This window comes from Rhodamnia argentea, chromosome 2, assembly GCF_020921035.1.
Source record: "Rhodamnia argentea isolate NSW1041297 chromosome 2, ASM2092103v1, whole genome shotgun sequence".
In the NCBI taxonomy this organism is placed as follows: Eukaryota; Viridiplantae; Streptophyta; class Magnoliopsida; order Myrtales; family Myrtaceae; genus Rhodamnia; species Rhodamnia argentea.
Window position 1 is genome coordinate 6081571 of NC_063151.1, and position 24003 is coordinate 6105573.

At 40.6% G+C, this 24003-nt stretch overlaps 4 protein-coding genes across 7 annotated transcripts; 2 read left to right on the plus strand and 2 right to left on the minus strand.

The window, feature by feature from the left end:
- Positions 1-2542: 2542 nt before the first annotated feature.
- On the minus strand, positions 2543-12574 carry LOC115755645. 2 transcript variants are annotated; one of them, XM_048274536.1, is made up of 4 exons: positions 12557-12574; positions 11287-11294; positions 3066-3762; positions 2543-2963 (listed from the first exon to the last, which is right to left on the minus strand). In XM_048274536.1, exons 3-4 carry the CDS (start codon positions 3718-3720, stop codon positions 2569-2571), a joined length of 1050 nt encoding a protein of 349 aa, XP_048130493.1. In that variant the 5' UTR covers positions 3721-3762; positions 11287-11294; positions 12557-12574; the 3' UTR covers positions 2543-2568. The 2 variants fall into 2 exon arrangements, with proteins under 2 accessions (XP_048130493.1, XP_048130494.1); XM_048274537.1 differs by lacking the exons at positions 11287-11294; positions 12557-12574 and having other exon boundaries at positions 2543-2700; positions 2734-2963; positions 3066-3790.
- LOC115755644 (ADP-ribosylation factor GTPase-activating protein AGD5-like) lies at positions 9779-15951 on the minus strand. Of its 2 annotated transcripts, XM_048274535.1 has the most exons (12): positions 15703-15951; positions 14956-15014; positions 14698-14788; positions 13652-13706; positions 13481-13571; positions 13245-13363; positions 13150-13208; positions 12582-12792; positions 12251-12429; positions 11775-12020; positions 11635-11693; positions 9779-10228 (listed from the first exon to the last, which is right to left on the minus strand). In XM_048274535.1, the coding sequence occupies exons 1-12, from the start codon at positions 15751-15753 to the stop codon at positions 10066-10068; spliced, it is 1383 nt and encodes a 460-aa protein (XP_048130492.1). In that variant the 5' UTR covers positions 15754-15951; the 3' UTR covers positions 9779-10065. The 2 variants fall into 2 exon arrangements, with proteins under 2 accessions (XP_048130492.1, XP_030550977.1); XM_030695117.2 differs by having other exon boundaries at positions 13150-13363.
- A 3083-nt stretch (positions 15952-19034) lies between these two features.
- On the plus strand, positions 19035-21030 carry LOC115755683. The gene is made up of 4 exons (XM_030695165.2): positions 19035-19244; positions 19927-20158; positions 20801-20875; positions 21014-21030. Exons 1-3 carry the CDS (start codon positions 19234-19236, stop codon positions 20855-20857), a joined length of 300 nt encoding a protein of 99 aa, XP_030551025.1. The 5' UTR covers positions 19035-19233; the 3' UTR covers positions 20858-20875; positions 21014-21030.
- A 968-nt stretch (positions 21031-21998) lies between these two features.
- On the plus strand, positions 21999-23911 carry LOC115755654. Of its 2 annotated transcripts, none has more exons than XM_030695132.2 (4): positions 21999-22269; positions 22514-22584; positions 23261-23350; positions 23703-23911. In XM_030695132.2, exons 1-4 carry the CDS (start codon positions 22137-22139, stop codon positions 23721-23723), a joined length of 315 nt encoding a protein of 104 aa, XP_030550992.1. In that variant the 5' UTR covers positions 21999-22136; the 3' UTR covers positions 23724-23911. The 2 variants fall into 2 exon arrangements, with proteins under 2 accessions (XP_030550992.1, XP_030550990.1); XM_030695130.2 differs by having other exon boundaries at positions 22003-22269; positions 23700-23911.
- Positions 23912-24003: the final 92 nt, after the last annotated feature.

Here is a 24003-nt window from a genome sequence, read left to right on the forward strand (position 1 = left end):
TTTTCGAGTAATTTTATATGAACCTCAGGAATCTTTACATAGTGAACTTTCATAGTGGTTTAATTTCGTCCATATTTTCAAATATAGTAAGTCTTCAAGTAATTAGATTTAGTTGCTTTGACTATGATTTTGCTATGAATCATTCACTTCAAATGAAGCTATTCCGTTGAATACTCGGTCGAAACACGCCACGTAGCATTTGATTCGATATTCTTCTTTGCTTGCACGGCAGTCAGCTTGTTTTAGTGAGATATACCTGAGCTATGAATTGGTCAATTAAGGAGACGCCTCATCTAGCTCTGGGTCACGGGCAATACAACGTCATCTTATTAGAAAACTCACAGAAACACGGGGAGTAGATTGCAGGGACTTGCACGAAACTAAATTGCTGAGCCCTGAAGGACTAGGAATGACGAGAACAACGGGCATCCTAGTGAAGATGTAATGGCAATAACCCTTTTCCTATTTAATTCAAGTTACCTTAAAGGTCCTGAAATGTAGGGACCGAATGTGCTGTTCAATCGACCTAACTCGTTAAGACGTAAATGGGATTGGAAACTGAATGGAAACCGCACTCTAACTGAACTAAGCTTGTTGATTGAAGTATTGTTAAAGACACTTAGGATGAGTTTGGTTCAGCATTCCCAAGAGGCTTTCAGTCCTCAAAGCCCATTGGAAGAATGCTGAAGCATTTGATTTAGTTTTAAGCTAGCATTTGATCAAATGCTGGCTTTGGGAAAGCTGAAAACCCAATGATGATAGGGACCAGCATTTGGTCAAATGCTAAGAGATTTTTTTCCTTCCAAAACTAACCTCATCAATTTCCTATATTTTCGATTTTGCCCCTCTTTTTACTATTTATCTTCTTCGCCAATCCGGCAATAGGTAATTTTTTTAGTCAAAAATTAAAAAATTGCATTTGAAGCCCATTTGAAATGTTGTTTTTACCAAACACCATTCAACCCAAAGCTCATTTCAAATGAGATTTTACCAAATGTAATTAGCATTTTCTTAAACTCCTTTAGGTTGGAGGCATTTGCATTTTTCTAAAGCTAATTTCAAATGCTGAACCAAACCCACCCTTAGAAGTGAAATACAATGCTCGTGGGTTCTCGAACCACTTATCACTGAGGCCAAGAGTTTGCTACTGGGCTTCACTAATTTAAGACTGGTCCATTGTAGGAGAGAATCGAATTCAGTTGCGCACTGATTAGCAAAAACCCATAAGAACGGGTCACTACCTTTCAATTGATTGTCCAATCCCTCCAAAGTTTTGCAGACCTTAATATGTTCTAATTCAAGTCTTTTGTGCTTGCGCTCTTTTAAGTTAATTATGAACTCTTATTTCTGAAAAAAAAAAATCCACGTGGGAAAAGATTGGCATTTGGAAAATGAGAGACAGTTGAGTGGATACAATGAAAATTGGAGTGGAAAAGTGGAGAGAATTAATAAATTCTCGTGAAATTCGAGATTGTCCGGAGAACCCTCCCTACTTTTATGCAACGGCTTTGATGTAAATTAAATTGTTGCTGCTTCTGTCATCATCCACCGTCCCTTTGCCCGGATCACGAGAAACGCCGATGAACAGACAAGGCGGCGGCTAGTTTGATGGATAAGATCAAGCCAAGTGGATAAGCCCTGTCCTAGCCGGCGGTGGCCAAGGCTCACAACTCCCATGGGTGAACCGCTTCGACGTGAATATCAAAAGGAAAACAATTCACTCGTTAGCACGAGGAGCCCGGACACGTCTCAACGCTTCCAGAGCACTTTGCTCGGACTCCCCGGGCATTTTGGTAAACACTGGGGAGTGGGGAGGGACACCCGTCCGCCACCGACTTTATAATAGCCGTTCAGTCCCAGAAAGAACTTGTTGCCACTTGCCAGTCAGGAGACAGCAGACTTACCGTGCAGACCAGCGTGAAAAACACAAACGTCGGATGACGAAATGTTAAAAGGTCAAAAGAAACACTTCTGAACCCAGATATTAATATTGGATACAGCAAAGAACGAATCAAAAAAAAAGAGCGCCCACTTGGAAAATTTGCATATTCGATCTAAGAAGGGTCAACTGAAAATGAAATTGGTTTTACACAAAAGGGTGATTGAATGAGACGAGTGATGAAAAGGGAACTTTCCATGACCCTCCCCGCCCCAAACAGAAGCCGCCCAACCTCTCGCTTCCACTACTGTCTCGAGCACCACCAATCCAACCCCCCAACAAAAACACAACAACTAAGCTAGTCCTAATCATCATGCTAAGAACACCAAACCAGACCAAGGCCAATGTTGAAGAAAGAAAACCGATGTGGACTTCAGACAAATCAGCGTCCTTTTCAATGTTTTGGCTTTCTCAACACTACTGTAATTAAATACCTAAATAGAACAGCTTAGGACCTTTTCACAGACGTAAACTCATGCCTAGCTACTTCCCTTCCCAACTTCCGATTCTATCTTCGTTCTCTCTCCCCCACTAATTCTTTCCCGAGAAAGTTTGCCCCACTAGTTTTCTTTTTCCCAGAAAGGGAAATGTGGCCGACTTCACGACGATTCGAAGTACTCTCTTTAACTTTAGCCGGCCCCGCGATTGATCATCTCCTGGAGCTGGTTCAGGGACTCCTGCCGCTGCAACCTCATCTGCTCGTTGAACTTCCTGATGAACGCCTCCACCCGCCGGTTCAGGTCCTCCTGGCCCAGCGACGGCTCCCTCCTCAGCTTCACCGAGCCCCGTGACGGGCTCGCCGGCACGTTGGTCGGCCCGGGGCCGGTGGCGAAGGTCTCCGCCTTCTTCATCTTCGGCTGCGGCGGGGGGCTGTTCTCGTCGTTCCGCCGCGCGTGGGAGTCCCACGTGTCGGACTTCTTCAGGTGCCTCGCCAGCGGCATCGCGCGCCCGTCGGTTATCGTCCTCCACGTGCTCTCCAGCGTGTCATTCCGCTTCGGCCTTGAGACCCGCAACGGCCTCCCAACTGCGTCGAAATACGAGAAAATCGTCGTTCGCCGTTACTGGAGTTTCGAAATTAGACGTTCGAATAGAACAGACGGGGGAGAGAGAGAGAGAGAGAGTGTACCTTCGGGACTTGACTTGGCCGACTTCCGATGACCGAACCTCGACGAAACGGGCGGCTTTTCTGTCCGATCCTCGTTCGGACTCAAGAACGAGAAATCCGAAGAATCGTTTCTCTGCGGCGGACTCGCCGATTCCGGAACCATCGGATCGTCACCGCCGTCCGCAGCAACCACCGCTTTATCATCCACTTTCTCCGCTTCATCATCCACTTTCTCCGCTTCCAAAGCCCCAGCATCGGCTCCGCCGTAGGCGTCAACCCCAAGCTTCACCAATCTCGGATCGTACACGTTACCGTACACGGCCCCTGGCACCTTCAGATCCTCCGCCGGAGCTCGAACCACCGCTTCGGGCGGGGGAGCCACGTACTCAGCCATGGCGAGCTCCGGCACCACCCGGTCGTCGGCCTTGTGCTGGAGCTTGGAGGAAGCGACTATGGAGATGATGATGCAGTTGATGAGGATATAGAGGTAAGGGGGCCTGAGCCAGGTGAGGAGGAGGCCGTAGATGGAAGGGAGTTCGGAGGTGACGAAGCCGGTGATGGCCGGGAGGGACAGGTTGAGCAGAACCGCGGCGGACAGGACGAGCGTAGAAGCGAGCAAGACCTTGAGGGACAGCAGCCAAGTAGTGGCGCTCGAGCCGCTGGAGAAGATCGCCATTTTTGTGCCGATTTCGAGAGTTGAAGGACCGAATTGACAGTGTGTATTCAGAGAGAGAGATTTTAAAGAGGGAGGGTTGGCGATGAGCGTGTGTTGGGAGTAGTGAGCGACAGAGGAGTATAAATACGAGGACAGAGAAAGCCAGATGCATGCCAATTTTCCTTTTCTTTTTTCCTTTTTTTTTCCGATCCGGCGAAACTATTTGGAGCATTTATCAGTAATAGTAATTCGCAACAATGGGACATGATGAGTCTTTTACGGGGTCCGCACCAGGCAAGATCCCAAAGTGATATATTTTGATGAAATTACTTAAAATTAATTTTTTTCTTTACCACAATAAATATCAAATTAATGCACCTGTGATAAATTCGCCCCGAGCTAATTTTTTAATCACCAAAAACTACCTAATCGGTACACCTATGAAAAATTTACCTCTTTGACCACCAAAAAATTCAAATTTGTTACATCCGTGACAAAAATTTACCCTTTTTAGTTTGTGTAAAATTAGGTTAATACTGTGAAAAAATCACAAATCGGTATGCATGTGACGAATGGATGGTTAAAACCTCAAATCAGTACACCCATCAACTGTCATGTGTCATCTAGCCAACAAAACGGTAAAATTTAATGAAAACTAACAAAAGATAAATTAATCACAAGTATACTAATTGAGGTTTTTTCATGGTTAAAAAATTAGTTTTGGATTTTTCGTGGTCAAAAAATTAATTTGAAATAAATTTATCATCAGTATATCAGTTTGAGGTTTTTCATTTTGTAATCCTGTTTTTATAATTGGTGTATTTTTTTTTCTCTCTTGTCTAAAAGAGACCGGGGGGGGTTAACAAATAGTGATGAACCTCGATCCAAAGTAAATCCCGTAACCGAGATTGGATTGGCAATTTGTGAGCCACTTCGATCTAGCTCCGACAAGAAACAGTTCGATCCTCGATACCAAAAAAGAAACCGACATTGTCTGATCTATTTCTAAGGTCGGGATGCTAATCCGAATTGGCTGACCGATCCTGGACTAACCCTAGACCAAACTCATTTTAAGTATGCTTGTTGCTTATTTTGCTTTAAGGTGGTTAGAATTTGAAGCAAATTTCGATGGATGAATGATGAATGAAGTTCTATAATTAATATATCATATTGCATGTTTTGAACTTTTTATAGATTGTTCCATTTTACGAGTTCATCATTGATGAATTGCTACTTTTGCAAGTGAAAAAATATGTTGTTACTTTAGCTTTCGTTTTGCATGACTAAAGGACGAGCTGGATAAATCCATGTGGCTTTAGATTTCTAATTGGCCTTTGCCGGTGATTCAATCCTCGTCATTTCGTTGCTGAGTATCGCAATTCTAAATAGGTTGGACTGGTCCAATCTTGAAACACTTCACCCCGAAGTAACAAGCCCATCAAAAGTGACCAGTGACTAAATGTAATTTTTCACGCAAGACGACAAGTATTTGAGTTGAATAACATGATTGGTCGGTCACATCACGTTTTATTATTTGATGTCATCTTTATCGACCACTGTGCACCACAATCGCATGCTGCTTATGGAGAAATCTTCCAAGATTGAGCCAGCCCGTTGAAATATCGGTGTGGGTTGTCCAACTGGTTTACCTTCGCAATTCAAACCGACCATTAATATGACGAGTTTATATCAACGTAAAAAAATAAAAAGGTCGGACTTATGATGTATATGTAGGAATTTCATGCCCCGTAATTGATATATCGCATCCTTTCGTATTTGGTACAGGAAAAGATGATTGGTGTTAGCTGAAAGAAAGCAAATCAAAATGAAGCCGACAGCCCTCTGAGTCACTTAATTCCCCTTGTGTTGTCGGCTCCTTTTTTGGCTCGAACCTTCGCACGTTTTATATCTCAACGATGACCGACAGGACACTTGATGTCGTCCCACGTTATGGTCGCGCCATGTGTCGCTGTGCCGGGGCCGCCACGTGGAGGCTCGCAGAGGAGGGAGGGAGGCTGTATCATGTGCTTCGACATCGGCTGGTTAAATAAATTGTTCGGATCGGATAGAAAATGGTCCCGATCCATTGCCCCATTTTTTTTTTATAATCAGGCCATTATTATTAAAATATTTTCATATTTAATTCAATCTAAACAGCTTGTGCACAAACTAAAATGAGTGAATAGAGCCAGCAAGCATGAGATCGAACAAAGGCAAGAGTGAGTTATAAATATGAATTGGATTTAAGTAAATTATCAACTTATATTATCCTAAGTTTTGTTATTCCAAACATATTTATTAAATATAATTAACACATATAACAACTCAATTAATCAAGTATGTGTTAAAAAGTGGATTTATAATCCATATTAGTAGGCCTACTCGAAAGTTACAGCAAACTCCAAACGGTCCTCGCTTCGATCAAATTTAAAAATCAGAGTCAAATTACAACATTAACTAAATTTCTTCCCTACTTATTATTATTATTATGGAGGAGGGAGCTAGTGGGGGGCGGTGTCAGACAGGAGCACGACACTAATCGAAGGTCGGAGAGAGGCCGTGACAACGATGATCCGACTGTCAACTCGGGCGACGTTTCCGGACCCAATTGGACGGATGCGGATCGGCACGTTCCCGTCACCTCACTGGGCCGCCTCCTCACCGACCACCGCTTTCCGGGGGACCGGTTGGAGCACAGGCTGGCGGCGGCTGTGTGAAATGTGCACTGATGGGAGTGTTTTTTGCCTATTCATTAAGCTAAAGTCACTACTCACGACTAAGATTCCCTCGCTTGTTATTATTTAAAAACAAAAATAATAACAATGAAAAAAAGAAGACTTACTCCTCGAAATTGCGAGAATTACTCCCAAAAAAACCATAAATATATTGTAATTACATAAATTCAACCTTAAATCTTTATCTTTTTTTTATTAATTTGGTCATAAACCTTTTGTATTTGTACCAATTCGGTTCACCCAGTCAATTTTGATCGAAAACACCGACGTAGCGTGGGCAACACCGACGTGACAATTTTTTAAGAATATTTAATATTTTTTATTTTTTATGATTTATTTTTTTCTTTTCTCTGTTTTATCTTTTCCTTTTTTTTTTCTTTTCTTATCATCTTCTTCCTCCAGCCGGACGCAAAGGTACGGCGACCGGCCTTAGGCAAAACTCGCCTACCCCTAGCAAGGCGCAACCTCGCCTAGCGACGGTAAGTCGATGGCCCTCGCCGTACCTCTACGATCGATCGGAGAAAGAAGAATTTCTAGTCAAAATTTGATCGGATGAACTAAATTGACACAAATACAAAGACTTATGACTGAATTGAAAAAAAAATTAGGATCGAATTGACGCAATTACAATAAATTTAAGACCTTTTTGATAATTTTTCTTTCGAAATTAGGATGATTGGCGTGTCTGAAGGTAAAGACAAACGGTGCGAATAAAATGGACTCTTGCAAAGACTTCTCATCACGAGCACGAACGAATCGGATTAACTTGTCACTCAGTTGGGAGTGGGGACAGACGCTCTAGGAAACCTATGCTATGTCAAATTAGAGAAGGGGGAAAAAAAAGAAGAAGAAGAGGAAATTGTACAGGGGGACCGAAGATAAATTCTTTTCTCGTCAGCTAAGATTATCCAGTTTAATTTTTTTTTCAATACAGGACCGAACTAAACAAGATGCAAGTTCCACAAGATTGACCCGAGACCGTGCTGTTCTTTCTGGTACAGTGACCTAACTCAGGACCAGCCAAAGCTTAATTTATTCGATACGCAAGTGAAGCAAATTCAATAAGGTCGGTTCTTGTGCAGCCTATTCCTTGCCGCACAATGCAGAAATGGCTTCATCGAGTCAATTGGTGTACCAAAGTCTCCCTCTCCTTTCGTGGGCTCGTCATCACAAATTTCTCGTCCGCGACTCGGGTTTGTCGTCACACGCGCCATTAACATGACCGATCGCGAATCCAGGCCGCGACGATGCGAATATGAAGTCGTTTTTGTTTTCCTCTTTGGCCACGTGCCGGTATTGCTTTCCTAAACGTGATGTCTGTTGTGATTCTACGGCTGGGTTTGATTTGGAGGTTGGAATTATGCCCAACCCGTGAGGTCATAGGAGCTGAAATTTTGTGGCTAACATTAAAGTCTGCGATTAGGACGAGTCGAAGCACGAGATGGTTTTTGCTTGAAGGAGAATATAGACCAAAGAAATAGGTGATGTTCCGCAAAGAAGCGAGGAAAAGAATTGGACTTTCTTTTAATTGAGATGCTGAAAACTTTTGGTACACTGCCTATCTATTTGCAAGTGAGAATGCATCACTTCTTCCTCTTCTTCTTCTTCCTTGGCTGTTATAAAGGCGAACCACTCTTTTGGCGGTGCTAATGGACTCGGAAGATAATTTACAACCCCTGACCATGATGGAGCCGCAGACACGTGAGATCCACACAATCAATGACTCTGATAGACTCGATTCACGTGAATTTTTTAGGGTCCAAAAAAGTCTAAGCTAGTATAAGAGCATTGTTAATTACTATATTGGAAGCCAGAATTTTCGTTATGTAACTTTTAATCTGAAACTGTAGGATTGGATCATCCACTGCTCTTTCGCAGTTTAGTCGAAATTTCCATAAGCTCTTCATAGAAGGTCTATTCTTGCACCTCGCATCTCGTCGTGCACCTACTAAACCGCGGGAGAGCTATTGATCATCCCCTGTTCTTTCGGCGAAGTCTGAGCATTTCGTTTTCCCCACGACAGTCACATCTCTCAGCACATACAGGGCAGAGCGCCCACCGTTTCAATGTCTGAGCATTGCATGACGTGAACTGCGTTTCAAAGGTGGGGCAACTCAACCAATGGCAGTTTGACCTTTCAAGTACACGGCAAATCATTGCAGGGGATTTGTCCGTACGTGCCGCCTAGCCTCTGGCGGAGCGACTCGTGTGCACGAGGGGAAAACATCCTGACGGCTGGGATTTCCCCGTTTCGAAAGTCTCTAAGTTGTTCCGCCCACTTTTGGTGTTGAAAAGGTCCCATGTTCCGACAAGCCTCGCCATTGACTCGACGATGCCAAACCAGTGGTGGCAAATGGGCTTTGCCGCATATGGGCACGTGCGTGGCTTGGGCGACTCTTCTGGTTTAGCTTCCTTCTGTCGGTGAGGCCTGTTTGGGTGAGCCTAGTACAATACTTAATTGCATATCCTAATGATATGTCCACAAATTGGCTAACCACATTCGAGAAAGAGGATGAGAGAACATGCCTAAAGCCTCATGAAGTATGCATTCAAAGAAGGGTTAACATCACAAAAAAGTTCAAAATTAATAAGCACGAAATTTACCTCAAATTGATTTTTTTCACCACGAAAAATCAGAAATTGGTAAATGTGACGTACTTACCCCAGTTTAATTTTTTGACCATCAAAATTTCTACGCTTGTACATATGTGACAAATTCACCCTCCGCTAGTTTCCATTAAATTGGGTCATTATCATGAAAACCTCTAAACTGATACACTTATGACAAACAAACGGTAAAAACTCCAAATCAGTATACCTGTCAACTACCACGCGTTATTCAATTCAGCAATTTCACGATAAAATTTAACGAAAATTAACGAAGGGTAAATTTGTCACGGTATACTAATTTGAGATTTTTTCATGTTTAAAAAATAGTTTACGGTAAATACATCATAGGCACACTAGTTTGAGATTTTTTGTGGTATTAACCCTTTAAACAATGATTGTGGCGAATCCTATGTGAAGTCATTATCATGTCACCAAAATTTCAACGTATCCCATCCACATCCCAGCCCAAGTTCAGTTTTGACCATGCTGGCGTTATGGACAGCCCAACCTAAATAATAGCGGTATTTTCTCTGTTCCTTCGGCATAACAATCTTTGCAATCCATGATGCAGCATGTCTTCTATGCTGATTCTCTCAACTCACAAACCAAGCAAGGAAGTGCTTTGAACCCAAGCAATAAAGAGAAGGAAGAGATTATCTGCATCTAACAATCCAGGAGAGGAGGCTTCCATGGAGATTTCCCTTTATAGTGCGAGACGTTAGGGACCAGAGGCAAACATAGAACCACCACACCACAATGTCAGACCCTATGATTTCGTCAAACAACAATAATACATGTAACATGTCGGTTTTGAGGATAAGATTCAAATCAATATGAGCTACTTTTTATTACTCAAAAGGGCTACCCATACAAATCACCAACCCAATACATGAACGGAAAAACCAAAATCACCCTTAACAAATTGCTTATGACCCATGCTCACAAAAGAAGTTCCAAGCACCGTCCCCCTATAAAATTTTGCTCTCTCTGGATTTTATGATATATTGCATTCGTGACCTACTCAGTGTTTTGAGAGCATCTCATGGGTTAACGAAGAGAAGTCATACTCTTTCCCAGATTGTGTTGAAGGAGAAGCAGATGCAACAGTGGGAGCCGATTGATGGTTGGTAACCCCAGCGGACATAAGACCATTGACATTGATAGTTTGCCCCACAGTGTACACGCTGCTTGAGGCCAACAGGAGAAGAAATTAACCACCATAATCATACAGTTTATACTCTCTAGTACAGTCAAGAAAAGCATCAAATGAGATGCACATATTGACATGAAAGCAACATTAGACTATAATAAAACAAGAACAGTAGTGCCAGTGTAGAAACCGCGTAATTACCAGAATGTAAAGAGCCGTGCGTATGTGTTTTTTTTTTTCTTTTCTTATCTGTTTTTGTGGTGAAGGAAGCTGCCCAGGGGAGAGAAGGGGGGGGGGTGTGTTGGGATTGTGTGGTGGTAGTCATGGGATAAATCATCACTTGTTAGCCTCCGGCAAGCTCACCTTGTTACTTCTTATCATCAAAATGTGTGCGCATTGTATCCTAGATAGCAATTAGGTGCACAAGATATGGGTTTATAAGCCGCTCAACGAAAATGTTGCAGGTTCTTTTTTAATTATTTCCTACTTGAGAATCAAATAAATATGATCCGTCTCTATACCACCTGATCTTTGACCGACAAGCCCCCCCCAAAACCAAAAAAAAAACTAATCCAGTCCACTTTTTAACCACTAAACCCGAATATAGGCACCGGCCGCACCGCACATTCACTTTGGCAATTTCTACTTTCTACAGCAGATGTGATCCAACAGAGTTGACATAGGAAGATGTTTCCTTGAAATCTCCACACCGTCTATGCCCCTAAGACCCCATGAAGATAGATAAATTATCAACAAGTCATGTTAAAGAGTGATCTCAAGTATTTGTTAGGCATACTCCCAAAGAAAGGATGTGGTTGTCAGAACACTACATATCAAGGAAAAAGTCTGTGTTCTGAGAATTCTTTCTTAGCATGTTCCCTAAGAGCAGTCATTAGTCAGATCCTTGAAAACAAATCCCATGTAAACTTTTTCCCATCCCTATTAATCAGGTTCCGGGGAGGAAAAATTATATATCTTTTATGTTTACTTGTTTGGAAAAGACTCATGTTTCCTGGAGGGAAAAGGTAATGGATCTGTGCAATGGAGTTTTCAATGTAACAACTGCACACGGAGTTACTCATTCCAAGACAAAGAGAACCTATTGAGGCTGAGCTAACAAGGACATGTGTTTGATTAACAAATATGAAAAAACTAAAGTTTGAAGTATTGACGCAATTTGTCAGCTGAATGCTATGAAGCACTCTCAAGGATGTGCTTGTTTTGAAACCCTTCATAATAGAGCACCACTTATCAGCCGCACGGAAGAGAAAGATAGTGTCAAAATGTCACATGGAAAGATCTGCATCTGAACTCATTTCACAACTAAGATACAGACAAGCAAAGTTTTTGAGCCAGGATTTATTCACATGTGTAATCCCTACTCGGTTTAGTTGATGTTTCAATCAAGTTTTCATGAGCATGTGAAGTTCAATAGCATACCTTGATGTCGAATTGTTTGAGAAGTTCCCCAACGGATGCGGAGTTGGTAGGTTGCTCGTCTAATGATAAAAATAGATATGATGATCAGAAACTATCTCTGAAAAGCTCAAGCAATTAGAGCAAGCCTCATTATATCATACCCGCATGAGTGCCTGTAAATCTGCTTGTCCGGCTACTGGATACGTGTTTCCTGGAACTTGTTGACCCATGTTGGGCCAGTTCATCATGTGGTAATTAGTGCCATTTGAACCAGGTTGCTGTGTAGCACCAAGAACTTTTGGATCTACATAACCAGATTTCGCTGCTGCAGCCATGAGAAAGGACTGCTGCTGCGCCAGCAATGCAAGTTGCTGTTGATGCATCACAAATGGCGAAACCATGTTGGACTGCAAATACAGTAAACCATCTCACTGTCACATATACTGCTCCAACACACACTCGATATTTCCATGTAGAGATTGGCAATTGTTTTTCATTGTTCATATTAAACCTAAGACCACCAATATGCGTACCTAAAATATAAACATTTAAGTTTAAATGAAATTGACCTGTCAAACGAGATTGGAGAGCATATGGGTTAAACAATTCATTCAAAAGAAAGTGATCAAGCATATACCTTCTCAAAAAGACTCATTATGTCATTTTTCACATCTTTCTGAGGTTTCTCTGAAACTAAAGGCACAAGAGCGACGTCCTTAAAAAGATCCTCAAAGCCAGAAGTGGACTGAGTGCTACTTTCAGCAGATTCTGAGTGATTGGACTTTTCTCTCTCAGTTCTGGCTGCTGCTCCAGCAGCTGGACATTAAAGGTACAACAGATATCAACAACGAAACCAGCATCTCTTATAATGACGTCGGGATTGCTACCATGAAACCAAATGGAAAGACCCAGCTAGAACAATCCTCGTGTGTGTGTGTGTGTTAGAGAGAGAGAGAGAGAGAGAGTACTTTGAAAACCAGCCCAATCATCAGTGGAAGCTGCCTCTGAACCATTTTCATTTGGAACTTCCATGGACAGCAGGTTGAAAAGGTCAGTAGCATAATCAACTTTTAAAGAAGACGCAGCTGGAGCAGCATCTCCAGTTTCTTTTACTGCTTCAACGGGTGTTGCAGCCATTTCTGTCTTTTTAGTGTCTTGCAGTTTTGGAGCAGCGCTGACCTGTTCATCACAAACATCATATTTATATGATTTGAGTTTTAAGAGGACCCAGTAACCTCGAATTGCCACAAGAATTGTTGTACCACACTTCCTTATAACTCACTCCACTAAGTGTAGACAGAATTTTCTCAAGTTAAAAGAGACAAACACCACCTTATTATGCGCTTTTGAGTTTAGCGCATCCTCATGGATGCCTAGAGTGAACAACAGATTCCTTAGGACATCCAATGATTAAGATAACTGTACGAAAACTATAATATGGGTCATCATTGTATCTCACGTTAGTCCTGATCTTCCAGATTTGAAAATCTGTATCTAACTCCGACCAATAAACTCTATGGGCTTATAAGTCCATACCTGATCAGGTCCATTAGGAGGAACAGGATTACTGTGTTTTGTAAAAGAAGCTCGGCTGGTTGTCCTTTGCTCAGATGAACTCTCGGGCTTGCCTGAAAATCTCTGCGCCCTTCTTTCGCCAGGTGTCTGCCACTGTACAGTATCCTTTTCTTCGTGTCCTCTAGAAGGTGACTTGGGTTTTCCATCCCTGGAAACCCACCTTTTCTCCTCATATCTACGAAAATAACCAGTAACCAGCATTGGATGAAACAATGGATAATGCACTTATGTAAGGAGCCATGACAAACACAACAAAAATGACGGGTAGTGATGCAAAAGTTATGTCACATACTTTGCACGAATAAAATTCTCAATTCCCACTCTGTCATAATTTGGGGGTAGCTCTGCTTCCCAATAGCTATTTGCCTTCTCATTGCCCATTGCTGCACAGCTGTGGGTATTAGCATGCTTCTTCTTAATCTTAGACCAAACTGACATCAATCATGGGAAAGATCTGCCTTACATTGTATGAAAGCAACCTGCTCTGGAAGCCATGTGTCCAAAGTAGCTGATCGGACCTGCAGCAAAAGCTTGAATATCATAAGTACATCCATCGTTCTTTTGTGTGCTACCATATGCATTCAAAATATCAACAAAGGCAATCGTGACAGAGATGGGTTACATGACGAGGAGACAGACCTAGGGATTGTCATCTCATTACCTAACTGATGAATGAAGCTGATATTGCTTCCAAAAACAATGGCAGAAGCAACTCGAGGACTTATCTAACCAGGAATACTCTTCAAAAAACTTCCATGGATCACACAGCAGGGAATGGATGAGTTTAGGTATGTTTTCAAAAGCAAACTTCAGTCAAAACAATTGAAGATCGAGCTCAAATGCAAGGTTGCATCCCTTCGAATTATAGAGAAGTGCGTTGACTTCATGAATAGTACTGTGCTAATTCTTCAGGAACATGTTTGATGTATGCCAGCATTTGGTGAGTAAATATAGCTAGGAAAACCGCCCTGATACGACGCACGAACAATTTCACGAGCAGAATTACCTCCAAATGATCAATCATTTTAGCTTTTCTAAAAGCCAAGAACAGCATTTCCTCTTAAAGAACCATGAAAGGATCATGTTCCATGTCAAATCACCCATGTCAGATCTGAACTAAAAGGGTGAGCTTCACCTTTACTCGTCATTGGCATTTCTTTTCCCACAGTTTTGAAACTAGTCAAGGACAAGAATCTTGAGAATGATGACACACTCAAAAGGGACACCACTGCCAACTATCTCAGGAGTAGCATGTGTCATTTTTCACTGGATAGAGTATCAAGAAAATAGAGACACGAACAAGATATGTTTCTCAGATTTCTCTACACAGAAATTACTCCCCCAAAAGATCAGTCCATTTGCTATAGGGATTTCCAATGCTATTTTCATTCAACTAAGCATCGCAACTGTCTAGTACAAAAACTAAGTATCACAATTTAAACTCTCAATCAGTCTCACAAATCATGCAACAAAAGCAAAACATCGGATGGTCAAATATCAAAATAGTACCTTCGATATGTGTACCCCAAGACTTCTATGGATACCTGAACATTGCATGCATATAAATATCCCTAAATTGACACTAGCCCATCTTGGACCTCTGCACAAAAAGCGATAGCATTAGCTATAGCTACAAATAATTGGTAAAAGGAGGAGATGGGTGGCACTAAGCAGTATCGCTAAATCATCAACTGCCGTAGATTTGTGCTTCTCCTACTTCGATCAGTATTCAAGTGTAATCCAATTGGATGCGTTTTCAATACTTACTTGGTCTTGCAGTCAGCACATTCCCTGTTCTCAGGCAATTTGAGAAGGCCTTCGATAATCTGCATAGATTTTTAAAGCAAAATGAAAAATTGGACAGGAAAAAGGATTATCAGTAAACAACAAAACGGCGATGATGTTCACTTTTCACAGTAATATAAGGCCTAAAGCACGCATGAAGAGAGATTGGATCTCTACATATCACATCCTTCTTTTGGCGGTGAAGCTCTTCTCTCTCTTTTCCGCCAGAGAAAGTCTAAAGACATGTTCTCGAGATTGATTTCTGGCTTATCCCATTCCAGGTTTCGAGCCTAAACGCTTGTTCATAACAAAAGCAAAGATGGAAGCAAAACAGGACTTGGCAGAAAAAAATAATAAAGAAAAAGAAAGGAACAAATCGCCTTTTTCCAACAATCTGACAGTTACATACATAAGACTAGAACAACACTACCTGTGTCCACAAGACGCACAACAAACAATCATGATTTAAAAAAAAAAAACACATCTTTGCTCATAGCCAAACCAGTCTAATCAATGGAAAAATCCGCGGGGACCAATCTGCCGCTGCAAAGGCGCGAATAAGTCCATATAACCGATCGTAATTCATAAGGCAGGAGATCAAAGCCTTCGTTTCCATAGAGCAAGAATCGCGAGCTAAATCGAGAGGCATAAGACGAAACACGAGGCGGAGGACGGCAGAACAGCGCCACCATCATCTCGAGTCAAACCCATGAGAAAACTAGGCCGAACCTTTCTGTGGTGCGCATTGAGCTCCTTGGAGACGTTGGCCTTCCCGTTCATGTCGAATGGAGAAAAAGGAAAAGGCTTTCGGTTTTAGAGAGGGAGAAGGACGAGGAGAAGAAGGAGAAGAGCACCGGCCACTGGTCGGATACAGATTGATCTTCCAACTCTCCCCTCTCTGTGTTCGACCAACAAGAGAAAAGCAAGTAGAGAGAGAAAAGTCAAGTCTTTCACAGTCTTTTAGCTTTTTCCCATTGTTTTTCATATCGATTTGGTTTCTTTTTGTCTGCACAATCCCCATTTCGTAGTTTTTTTTTTTTCTTGCCATGATTCTCTTTTCTATCATTTATCGCAAAATGAGCGTAATTCTTGAGTAATTATTTTTGGATTTTCAACAGTCTCTCTCTTGTAAAGAAGAAATAGATTCTCCAGCAACTTCGACCTCATAATTTATTTTCATTTTATATCCATATATTGCTCGATTATTCCGTGCCTCCGGATAAGAAAAAAAATATCTAGGAATTGACTTTGAAAATATCATTAAGATTTATTATTGATTTGATATTTAAATTCGAGGAAGGGCCAATATGATATTCTCATCTTTATTGACCTTAGTCTTCATGCTCACTATCAAATGTTAAAAAGGAACTTTATTGTTTTCTTGTCAAAATCTACTCTATTGCTCAAATTTAAAATAAGAGAATTATTTTTTTGCGAGTTTTCTTTTGTCAGATTTTTTTTTTTTGGCTAGTTAATATATTATGAAACTATCGAGCGTTGAAGATTAAAAGAAAAGGCCAAAATGTGTGTGCTAGAATTTAAAAAAAAAATCAACTCCTAAAAGGAAAATACGACAAAAAAAAATAAATAAAGTGACAATCACTATGATTTTTTTTTTTTGTCATCAAAACGTTAAACTTGTAACAAAAACATTCATCTACTACAAAAATCCTTAAATTTTCCCATTAAGGTACTAATACCCTCGAACCTTTTTTTTTTCCTCGTGTCACAGATGTCATAAACTTTTAACGTTACTATCACGTTGATACAAGTTTGGAAAATTAGTGTCACGATGAATATATCTTGCCACACAATAAGAACTTTAGGGAATTAGCGTCACAATGAACATAGATTAAGATATTCAGCGGTATTAATTATATGCCAAACAGAACTTAAGTCGTGAATTGTGTTGAGACTCATTAATTACTTATAATATCTTGGGTTCTACTTATGACTTTTTTCCTCCAAAAAACTGAAAAAAAAAAACATCACTGGAATTTCAATAAAAATAGTGATAAAGTTACATACGATTTTGCAAGTCGTACTGTTGAGAAGTTTTAAGCGTTTGAGGTAATTGTAAAATGAAAATCATGGCATGAATCTTGCAAAATTCTGTAGAGATTCGAAATCTTCAAAAGGAAAAGCCACCTCTGACAAGAAGAGCTTCGACAATGGTCTGTCGTTTGCTTATTGTTGTCGGACGAGGCACAAGGCCAAAATTCCACCGTGGCACGTACCCAAGGTGTTTTCCCCTGTGGAATTAACACCCAATTGGCACTTAGTAGGTCTCCAAACGCGTAACGGGGTTTGCTGCTTTAAACGTAGATTCCGGTCGTTTCGCTATAAATGATCTTTTGAAAAATATTTTTGTAAAATCGCTCGCATATATTGCTCAATAAAATTAGTCAATAAAAAATACCTTCATAATTGACAACAATTTGTATCGATGAAAATATTTTCGTTCATTCATTTCTATTGAATATGTAATTGATCTCTTTTTTTAATATTTTTTTCAAATGCGTTATTTTTCGCAAAACAAACTTCAATTGTATTGAATACAATTGAAGAAGACGGGTGATATCTGTGTGATATTTTGTGGGATCACTGTCAATTATTCTAAAGTTTAAGCTGTTAGATAAATGCGTGATTTAATATTTAATTACTTTAATATTTCCTCTCACTGTTTAGTCTAATTTTTTTCAATAAAATTACTAGATAAAATCGTAATTTAATATTTAATTATTTTAACTTCATGATATTGCGGGTCGCAAGTCAAGCGGGCGAGGAGCCAGCACTACATGCCCCATGGTATGGACAGTGGAAAAGAAAGAACCCTTTTGAGTGCTGAGAGTCAATTCGTTCCTTTCTTACACGAACGAGTCGGATTGGACGGAGAAAAGCAGACCTTTTTTTGTGGGGGGTTGGCCAGGCCATGTGATTCCACGATTGAACAAAAAGGAAGCCGGGATTTCCCTATCTTTAATCATTGAGTTAATCATGTCCAATGCAATTATAAGATCATGTTAATTTTGCACAGTGCCCCCATTCACATTCTCATCATTCCTATCTTGTATCTTTCAGAACTCCTATAATTTTGTACCATCCTGGATTTTTACCGTCCAGTGATTTCTATCGAGCGATATATGTCAACAATTACGTTGGTAACGTTTCGTTGAAATTACTATATTCAATAAGAAAAATGGTGGTTTTTCCAAGAACGATATGATCTATGATTTTACATACCATAAAAAGACAAAGTCATGCGGTACTCTAATAAAAATACTTTGCTTTTCAAGCTCGTGTATCCTTCATCATTGAATCAAATAATTACATAACAAGTTAGATTTCATTCACGAGCACAACAAGGTTTGATAGAATTATGTCGACTTAGTACACATAACATATAGATAGTAAGGCATGAAATAAAATCTGATCGATTATCGATTTTTTTTCATAAAGAGTTCGTCTTACTATTGCGGCAAAGATATAATACATAGTGTAGATATCACGTCTACGCTAAATTTTTATGCTGTATTTTGGACAAGATGACTATGCATATTCATTGATATCCGTATATCATATTGTTCAAGTGGTCGGGACTCATGGCACATGACTACCAATTAAGCCTCTCCATCTTTCCAAAAGTTCAATTACAGGACAAATGACTCAAAGCATTGACCACGTTGTCTAAACTAAATTGAGGCAACCTAGGTATTACCATCTATTTAATAATCCAAATATGAGGGTCAAAAGTAATTTTTTTTTAGCTTTTAATGAGATTAAACTCTTTTAATAGTTTCCTAATTAGAATCTTGTAATTATATTATTAAGACCTATCATTTAGTTACATAATTGATCAATTTCAACTTTCATCAAATAGCCAATTATTTTTATTCTTAAACACTTAAATTTTTCAGTACTTAATTCTTTGCCACGCGCTTTAATTTTATTTCTATCAATCTAGCCTTCAGTTGTAGTATTAGTATCTAATCCTAATTTACTCGATAAGATCTCATCGTTAATGTTGGGCAGAAACGACACCTGAAATAGCGCGACACCACCTGGAGGCGCCGACGCCGTGTCGTATTGGTGCTTGACGGTGGAGTTTTTCACTTTTTCTAGGTTCTTCTCCTGCTTCTCTCTCTCTCTCTCTCTCCCCTGAATCCGAGGTGGAGAAGAATCGCCAGTTGTTGTACAGTAGGTTTCCCAAGAACGGAACTGCAGGATACTTGTCTCTCTGTATCTGCATCCTCATCTACGATGGATTGCAGGTTGGGTTCGATTCGATCTCCATTCTCTTTGTTTATCTTTAGCTATACTCATGGTGGTTTTCTTCAATTGAAAATGGCTGTTAGTTCTGTTCGCGGTCCTGGGTAAGAAGGAACGTTCAATTCCCACCGTCTTGCGTTCGCCGTCGTTTGATGCTTAGATGGTTAACGAGGGCTTGGGTCTCGATTATGCTTATGAACATGCCAATTTGGCTCACGAGGTTGAATGCTGTTTCCCCGTGTTGGAAGATGTCGTTGCGTGGAAAGTTTTTCTCTGCGTCTTGTTTTTGTCCCCAGTGCTGTTAGGCTTGTCTTGTATCTTGAGATGGATGTGTTGTTGCTTTGCCCAATATGTCCATCTCCTTCGTGTAGTATTATATTGTTATCCAGTCATCTTTGCGTCTAGAGATTGATTTTCGAGTCCCTCTGGCTCTCCAGAGGCGGAGGCTTCGAAGTTGAAATAATGGAGGATTAAAGATTTTTATGTGTGATGTTGATCATGGAGTTAGATTAGGACAAATGAAAATGGCAAAAGTACTATACATTAGCGAGATTTAACTCTTGGGAAATTTGTTCAGAGTAGAATGGTTGTCCTTCTCTCCTCCTAATCGAAGAACTGATTTAAGTTTCTTGGCTTCATACTGTTTTCTTGCATCTATCTCTGATTGTACATCGGAATGCTCAGTGGAGGGCGGAACCTGCTTAATCAGTTTGCAGACAAAACTCCTAAAAATCGGGCCAAGGAAAATAGAGAGAGTTATCAAACTGTTAATACTTGGAACCAGCTTGGGTTTGATGAGAAGAAGGCGGCAGTTGACAAGGAGATGAAGAGAATGAATCAATTGCCTGCAAACAGCTCATATGCAACTCATCGTTTGAAGGTTCTCAACAAGGTTTTGCAGCTAATGACAATTCAGGTGCTTGCACTTTTACTTGCAGTCGCATGCGGAATGTCCTTTGCTATTTTCGGTGGTTTTGGCTTTAATTGATGAGGATCATAAGCAGCATAGTTTCCAACACTTGGTTCAGCGAAGCCCTTGGTGTGCGGTGATATTGTGTTCATGAATCTTGGGTTGTTAGTCTTTCCTCCTTTTTCTCTCATTATGGAATTCGTTTGTTAGTGGTTTTGGCTTTAAATAGATGAGGATCATAAGCAGCATAGTTTCCAACACTTGGTTCAGCGAAGCCCTCGGTGCACATTGATGTTGTGTCCATTACATTGGGTCGTTAGTTTTTCCCTCCTTTATTCTTGTTGTGGAATTCATTCATTCCAACATATTGGTAGCTGTGTATTCCCATTCTATGGAAATCTGTTTCATCCGTTTTCTTTTTGCCGAATATGAAACTATTTCTTTTCAATATTGAGAATGAAGTGAAATTTATAATCTGAGTGTTTTACAATATCTCATTGCTTGATAACCTGCTTTTGTCTCTTTCTTTTCAATATATACACTTTGTGGGATGCCTTTGTCTAGGTTTCCAATCCTATTTACCATGCCGTGATTTCAACAATTTGTGGCATAGCTGCTGATCCACTGATTCTTTATTTCGTTTGTCAGAGAACGACCTCGCAAGATGAAGAGCTGGAATTGCTATTTGCTAGCCTGTCTCTGTGATGGAATTTCCTGGGACCGGTTAGTGCCAAATCGGTTTGATGCTACGGTCCCGGATTTGGAGTGATGAATTATTTTATGTTACCCACTTCCTGAACTACATTAAATTCTCGCTGGTCTACCGGCATTCTCACCTAATTCAGTTACTCTTTTTTGCAGACTCGAAACAGGTGCTGTAAATATGTTAAATACGCATGTCTAGGAATGTCTGGTTAAGGTGGTTGCAGCATGTGCACTGATTTACTGAGGAATTTCGTTGCCTTCTTTTTTCCATGTATCCACTGGCGAAACTAATCAGCCGCCCACAGAATGGGAAATGTCACTTTACCTCTTAACCATATTGGAGCCGATGTTTTTCTCTGCATTTCTGTTTGAATCTTTTGGAGTTAGTCCGCTGCTCCTTGTACTGTTTATAGTCGAGCGCATTTGGTGCAATAGGCATGGTGTTCCGGTTATACATGGCTTGTTTTTTAGATTACTCCTCAACATTTTGACTCCTGTACAAGTTGCCTGCTGCTGTCTTTGCGTTGTATTTCATCTCATGCCTCATGGAGCTACTAAGAATAGTGGGTTTTCTGAAATGAGATTTATTAAGTTAATATCTGTTATGACCATGTATGGTTTGTTTACGGTTGGAGTTTACTTTTTACTGACCAAGGAGGTAAGTGTAGAGAAATCGATCAACTATAGTCCTTTTGGGGCTTAATTAATGAATAGACTCTCATACAAACGAAACTATATTTACGATGCAAAATACCCATGAGAGAAGATGGAAATTTTCGAAACTTATTCCATGGTCTATAAACTATCTCAACCATTAGTTCCGTTTCTTTAGGGGTCTATATGACGATGATCAGCCGTCGAGATGAGTTTGATTTCTGGTTAACATTACTTTTCTAAAGTTTCTTTCACGAAAGAATCTTCCAGTGAACTGAAGTAGACGAATTGGTCGGTTAAGCAAGGTTTACTGTCAACAGTTAATGGAAACGATAAGCATTATTGTTTGGTCAAAAAGGAAGCATCAAGCTATTGAGAATTCCAAATTTTTGTCATGTCGCTAAAGGAAGTTGATATTGGGCCGACTCATTTTGTCATCTGGTGACCAGAAATCTGAGTTTCAAAGAATAAAAATAATCACGGTGTCCGTATATGCGACGCCACCCTACTTCGTTGTCAGAATTTCTCACAGCTTCTTTGACGTGCTTGCGGTGCGATCCTCGTACTCGTCTCCCTCCACCTTCGTTTGCCTGCGTTACGCATCAATCGGAAGTGGCCTCGAACTATGGCGGCGTGGGCTGCTGCTGCTCGCCAAGCCGCGACTTCAGCTCGGCTTTCTTCTCTGAAACCATCTGCTCCTTGTCCGACGCCTGGAGCTGCTACTCTGATTCATCGGCGCGGTCTGGCCAGCGGTGGAGGTTGTCTCTCCCTCCCTCCCTCCCTCCGTCGTGCTTGTTTGAGTTGAAAGCTTGAATTTTTTTGTGAAATTTTGGGTTGAACGCCTTTTGAGAAAGTGAGAAATGATTCTGTCCGTTAGCATATCATGTTCTTGTACAACCGATGGTTGCTCGTTTGCGATGGGACTTGACAAAATGAGAAATTTATTGGGAAGAATTCGAGTGGGTTTATATCCTTATATCTTCTGGCGGTTTCTTGATGCAGAACACCATGGACAGCCGAAGGTGAACTTTTGGGAGGACCCACTGAGTCCTTCTAAATGGAAAGAGGAACATGTAAGTTGTCCCAGCTTTGTGTTTGCTTCACCATAATATGAATTATATTGTTGATATCTACTATTTTTGGGAATATGATGATCTTATTGGCAGTATGTCAGCAATTGTGTTTGCGAAAGAAATTGTATTGTGTATATACCATGAGAGGCAAGATTATATCCCCAAGAATTAGCTAGAGCTAGACAATTACATATATCCCTTTGACCTTAAAGAAACTCTCTCACTACCAAGAACACGACTCAAATTAACACCTTTTAGCCTTTTGTTGTTGCTTGTGTAAGCCAAAGTTTATGACTTTGAAGTTGAAAATTGCCTGTAATGCGGGGTGCAGGTGATTTCTATACTTATGCTCTGTTGCTTGGACAATGGTTGGGAAAAGAACTGATTGGCCATCTAGTTTTATGACGCCTATAACGGGATGGAGATGATTTCTAAACTTATGGTCTGTTGGTTGGACAATGGTTTGGAAAAGAACTGATTGATCATCTAGTTTTACGCAAACTATATCAGGCTCCATCGATGATAAGAAAGATTCCTCTGTCTGTGGAGCTGCTGTTGATGAAATCTTTGACATAGCCCACTCTGTTCAGTCTTTTGCTGCAGTAGGACTCTTCCTGTATTTCTTATGCTTCTTTCTCTGATGGCATGCTTCATTGGGGTTGTCATGCATTTGCAGTTCGTAATTGTCTCCGTAACTGGGTGGGGGTTACTCTTCTATGGGGGCTACAAGTATTTTACAAGAGGAAAGAATGACAAGAAGGAAGAGGTACTTAATTTTTGCATCTGATGATGACTAGTGTCAATCTTCTGGCGGTTCACCTACTATCTTCAAATTTCACTGAGCACCCGATGTTGGGTTCACCATTTGTCATGCGTGTGAAAGCATTTGATTGCATTATGTCTCGATTCAATGTCAGAAAAACTTGTGTTCATATACGCAGTATCAAGTTTCATCCTTGTTACACCTATGTCATTGCACGAGTGGTGTGACAGAATTGAAACCGTGTGTGACCCAAGTGCTGTTGGAGAAGTCCTAAATTCATCTCATAGTATGAGTGACTACGAGGATTTTTTTTTCTGTTCTCTCTGTTTCAAGCTCTTCCCTCTCTTTGCAGAAGGCTAAAGAATCTTCACCCTGAGGTCTGAATCGTCGCACAGAGGACGTGATTGCAGTGAATGCTCTTTCATAAGCTCCGATATGTAGAGAGAAGCCTGTACTTTCATGTGATGGTGAACTTTTCAATTCAGGGTGTTCTAACTTGTACATGACTGGAATAAGACAAGGATGAATAGATTATGGGTGGTAGCATCAACCTCTTTTGCTGTTTTCCATCTATGTAATGACTTCAATTTCCCATTCTTCAACGTACTGAAAGAGCGAGCTTGGCTAATTTTCCGCTGTATCAGCATTTCGAGGTA

What these genes read in the sequence shown, in the direction of transcription:
- LOC115755645 (XM_048274536.1), bottom strand. Translation starts at nt 3,720, where the DNA reads ATGGCGATCTTCTCCAGCGGCTCGAGCGCCACTACTTGGCTGCTGTCC. An exon ending in GGCCAAGTCAAGTCCCGAAG is followed by an intron (nt 2,964 to 3,065) that starts GTACACTCTCTC and finishes ATTTCGACGCAG; the next exon opens with TTGGGAGGCCGTTGCGGGTC.
- LOC115755644 (XM_030695117.2), bottom strand. Translation starts at nt 15,753, where the DNA reads ATGAACGGGAAGGCCAACGTCTCCAAGGAGCTCAATGCGCACCACAGA. An exon ending in GCAGGTTGCTTTCATACAAT is followed by an intron (nt 13,572 to 13,651) that starts GTAAGGCAGATC and finishes ACAGCTGTGCAG; the next exon opens with CAATGGGCAATGAGAAGGCA. An exon ending in TGATTGGGCTGGTTTTCAAA is followed by an intron (nt 12,430 to 12,581) that starts GTACTCTCTCTC and finishes TTTAATGTCCAG; the next exon opens with CTGCTGGAGCAGCAGCCAGA.
- LOC115755683 (XM_030695165.2), top strand. An exon ending in TGCAGCTAATGACAATTCAG is followed by an intron (nt 20,159 to 20,800) that starts GTGCTTGCACTT and finishes TTCGTTTGTCAG; the next exon opens with AGAACGACCTCGCAAGATGA.
- LOC115755654 (XM_030695130.2), top strand. Translation starts at nt 22,137, where the DNA reads ATGGCGGCGTGGGCTGCTGCTGCTCGCCAAGCCGCGACTTCAGCTCGG. An exon ending in CGGTCTGGCCAGCGGTGGAG is followed by an intron (nt 22,270 to 22,513) that starts GTTGTCTCTCCC and finishes TTCTTGATGCAG; the next exon opens with AACACCATGGACAGCCGAAG. An exon ending in CTAAATGGAAAGAGGAACAT is followed by an intron (nt 22,585 to 23,260) that starts GTAAGTTGTCCC and finishes ATGCATTTGCAG; the next exon opens with TTCGTAATTGTCTCCGTAAC.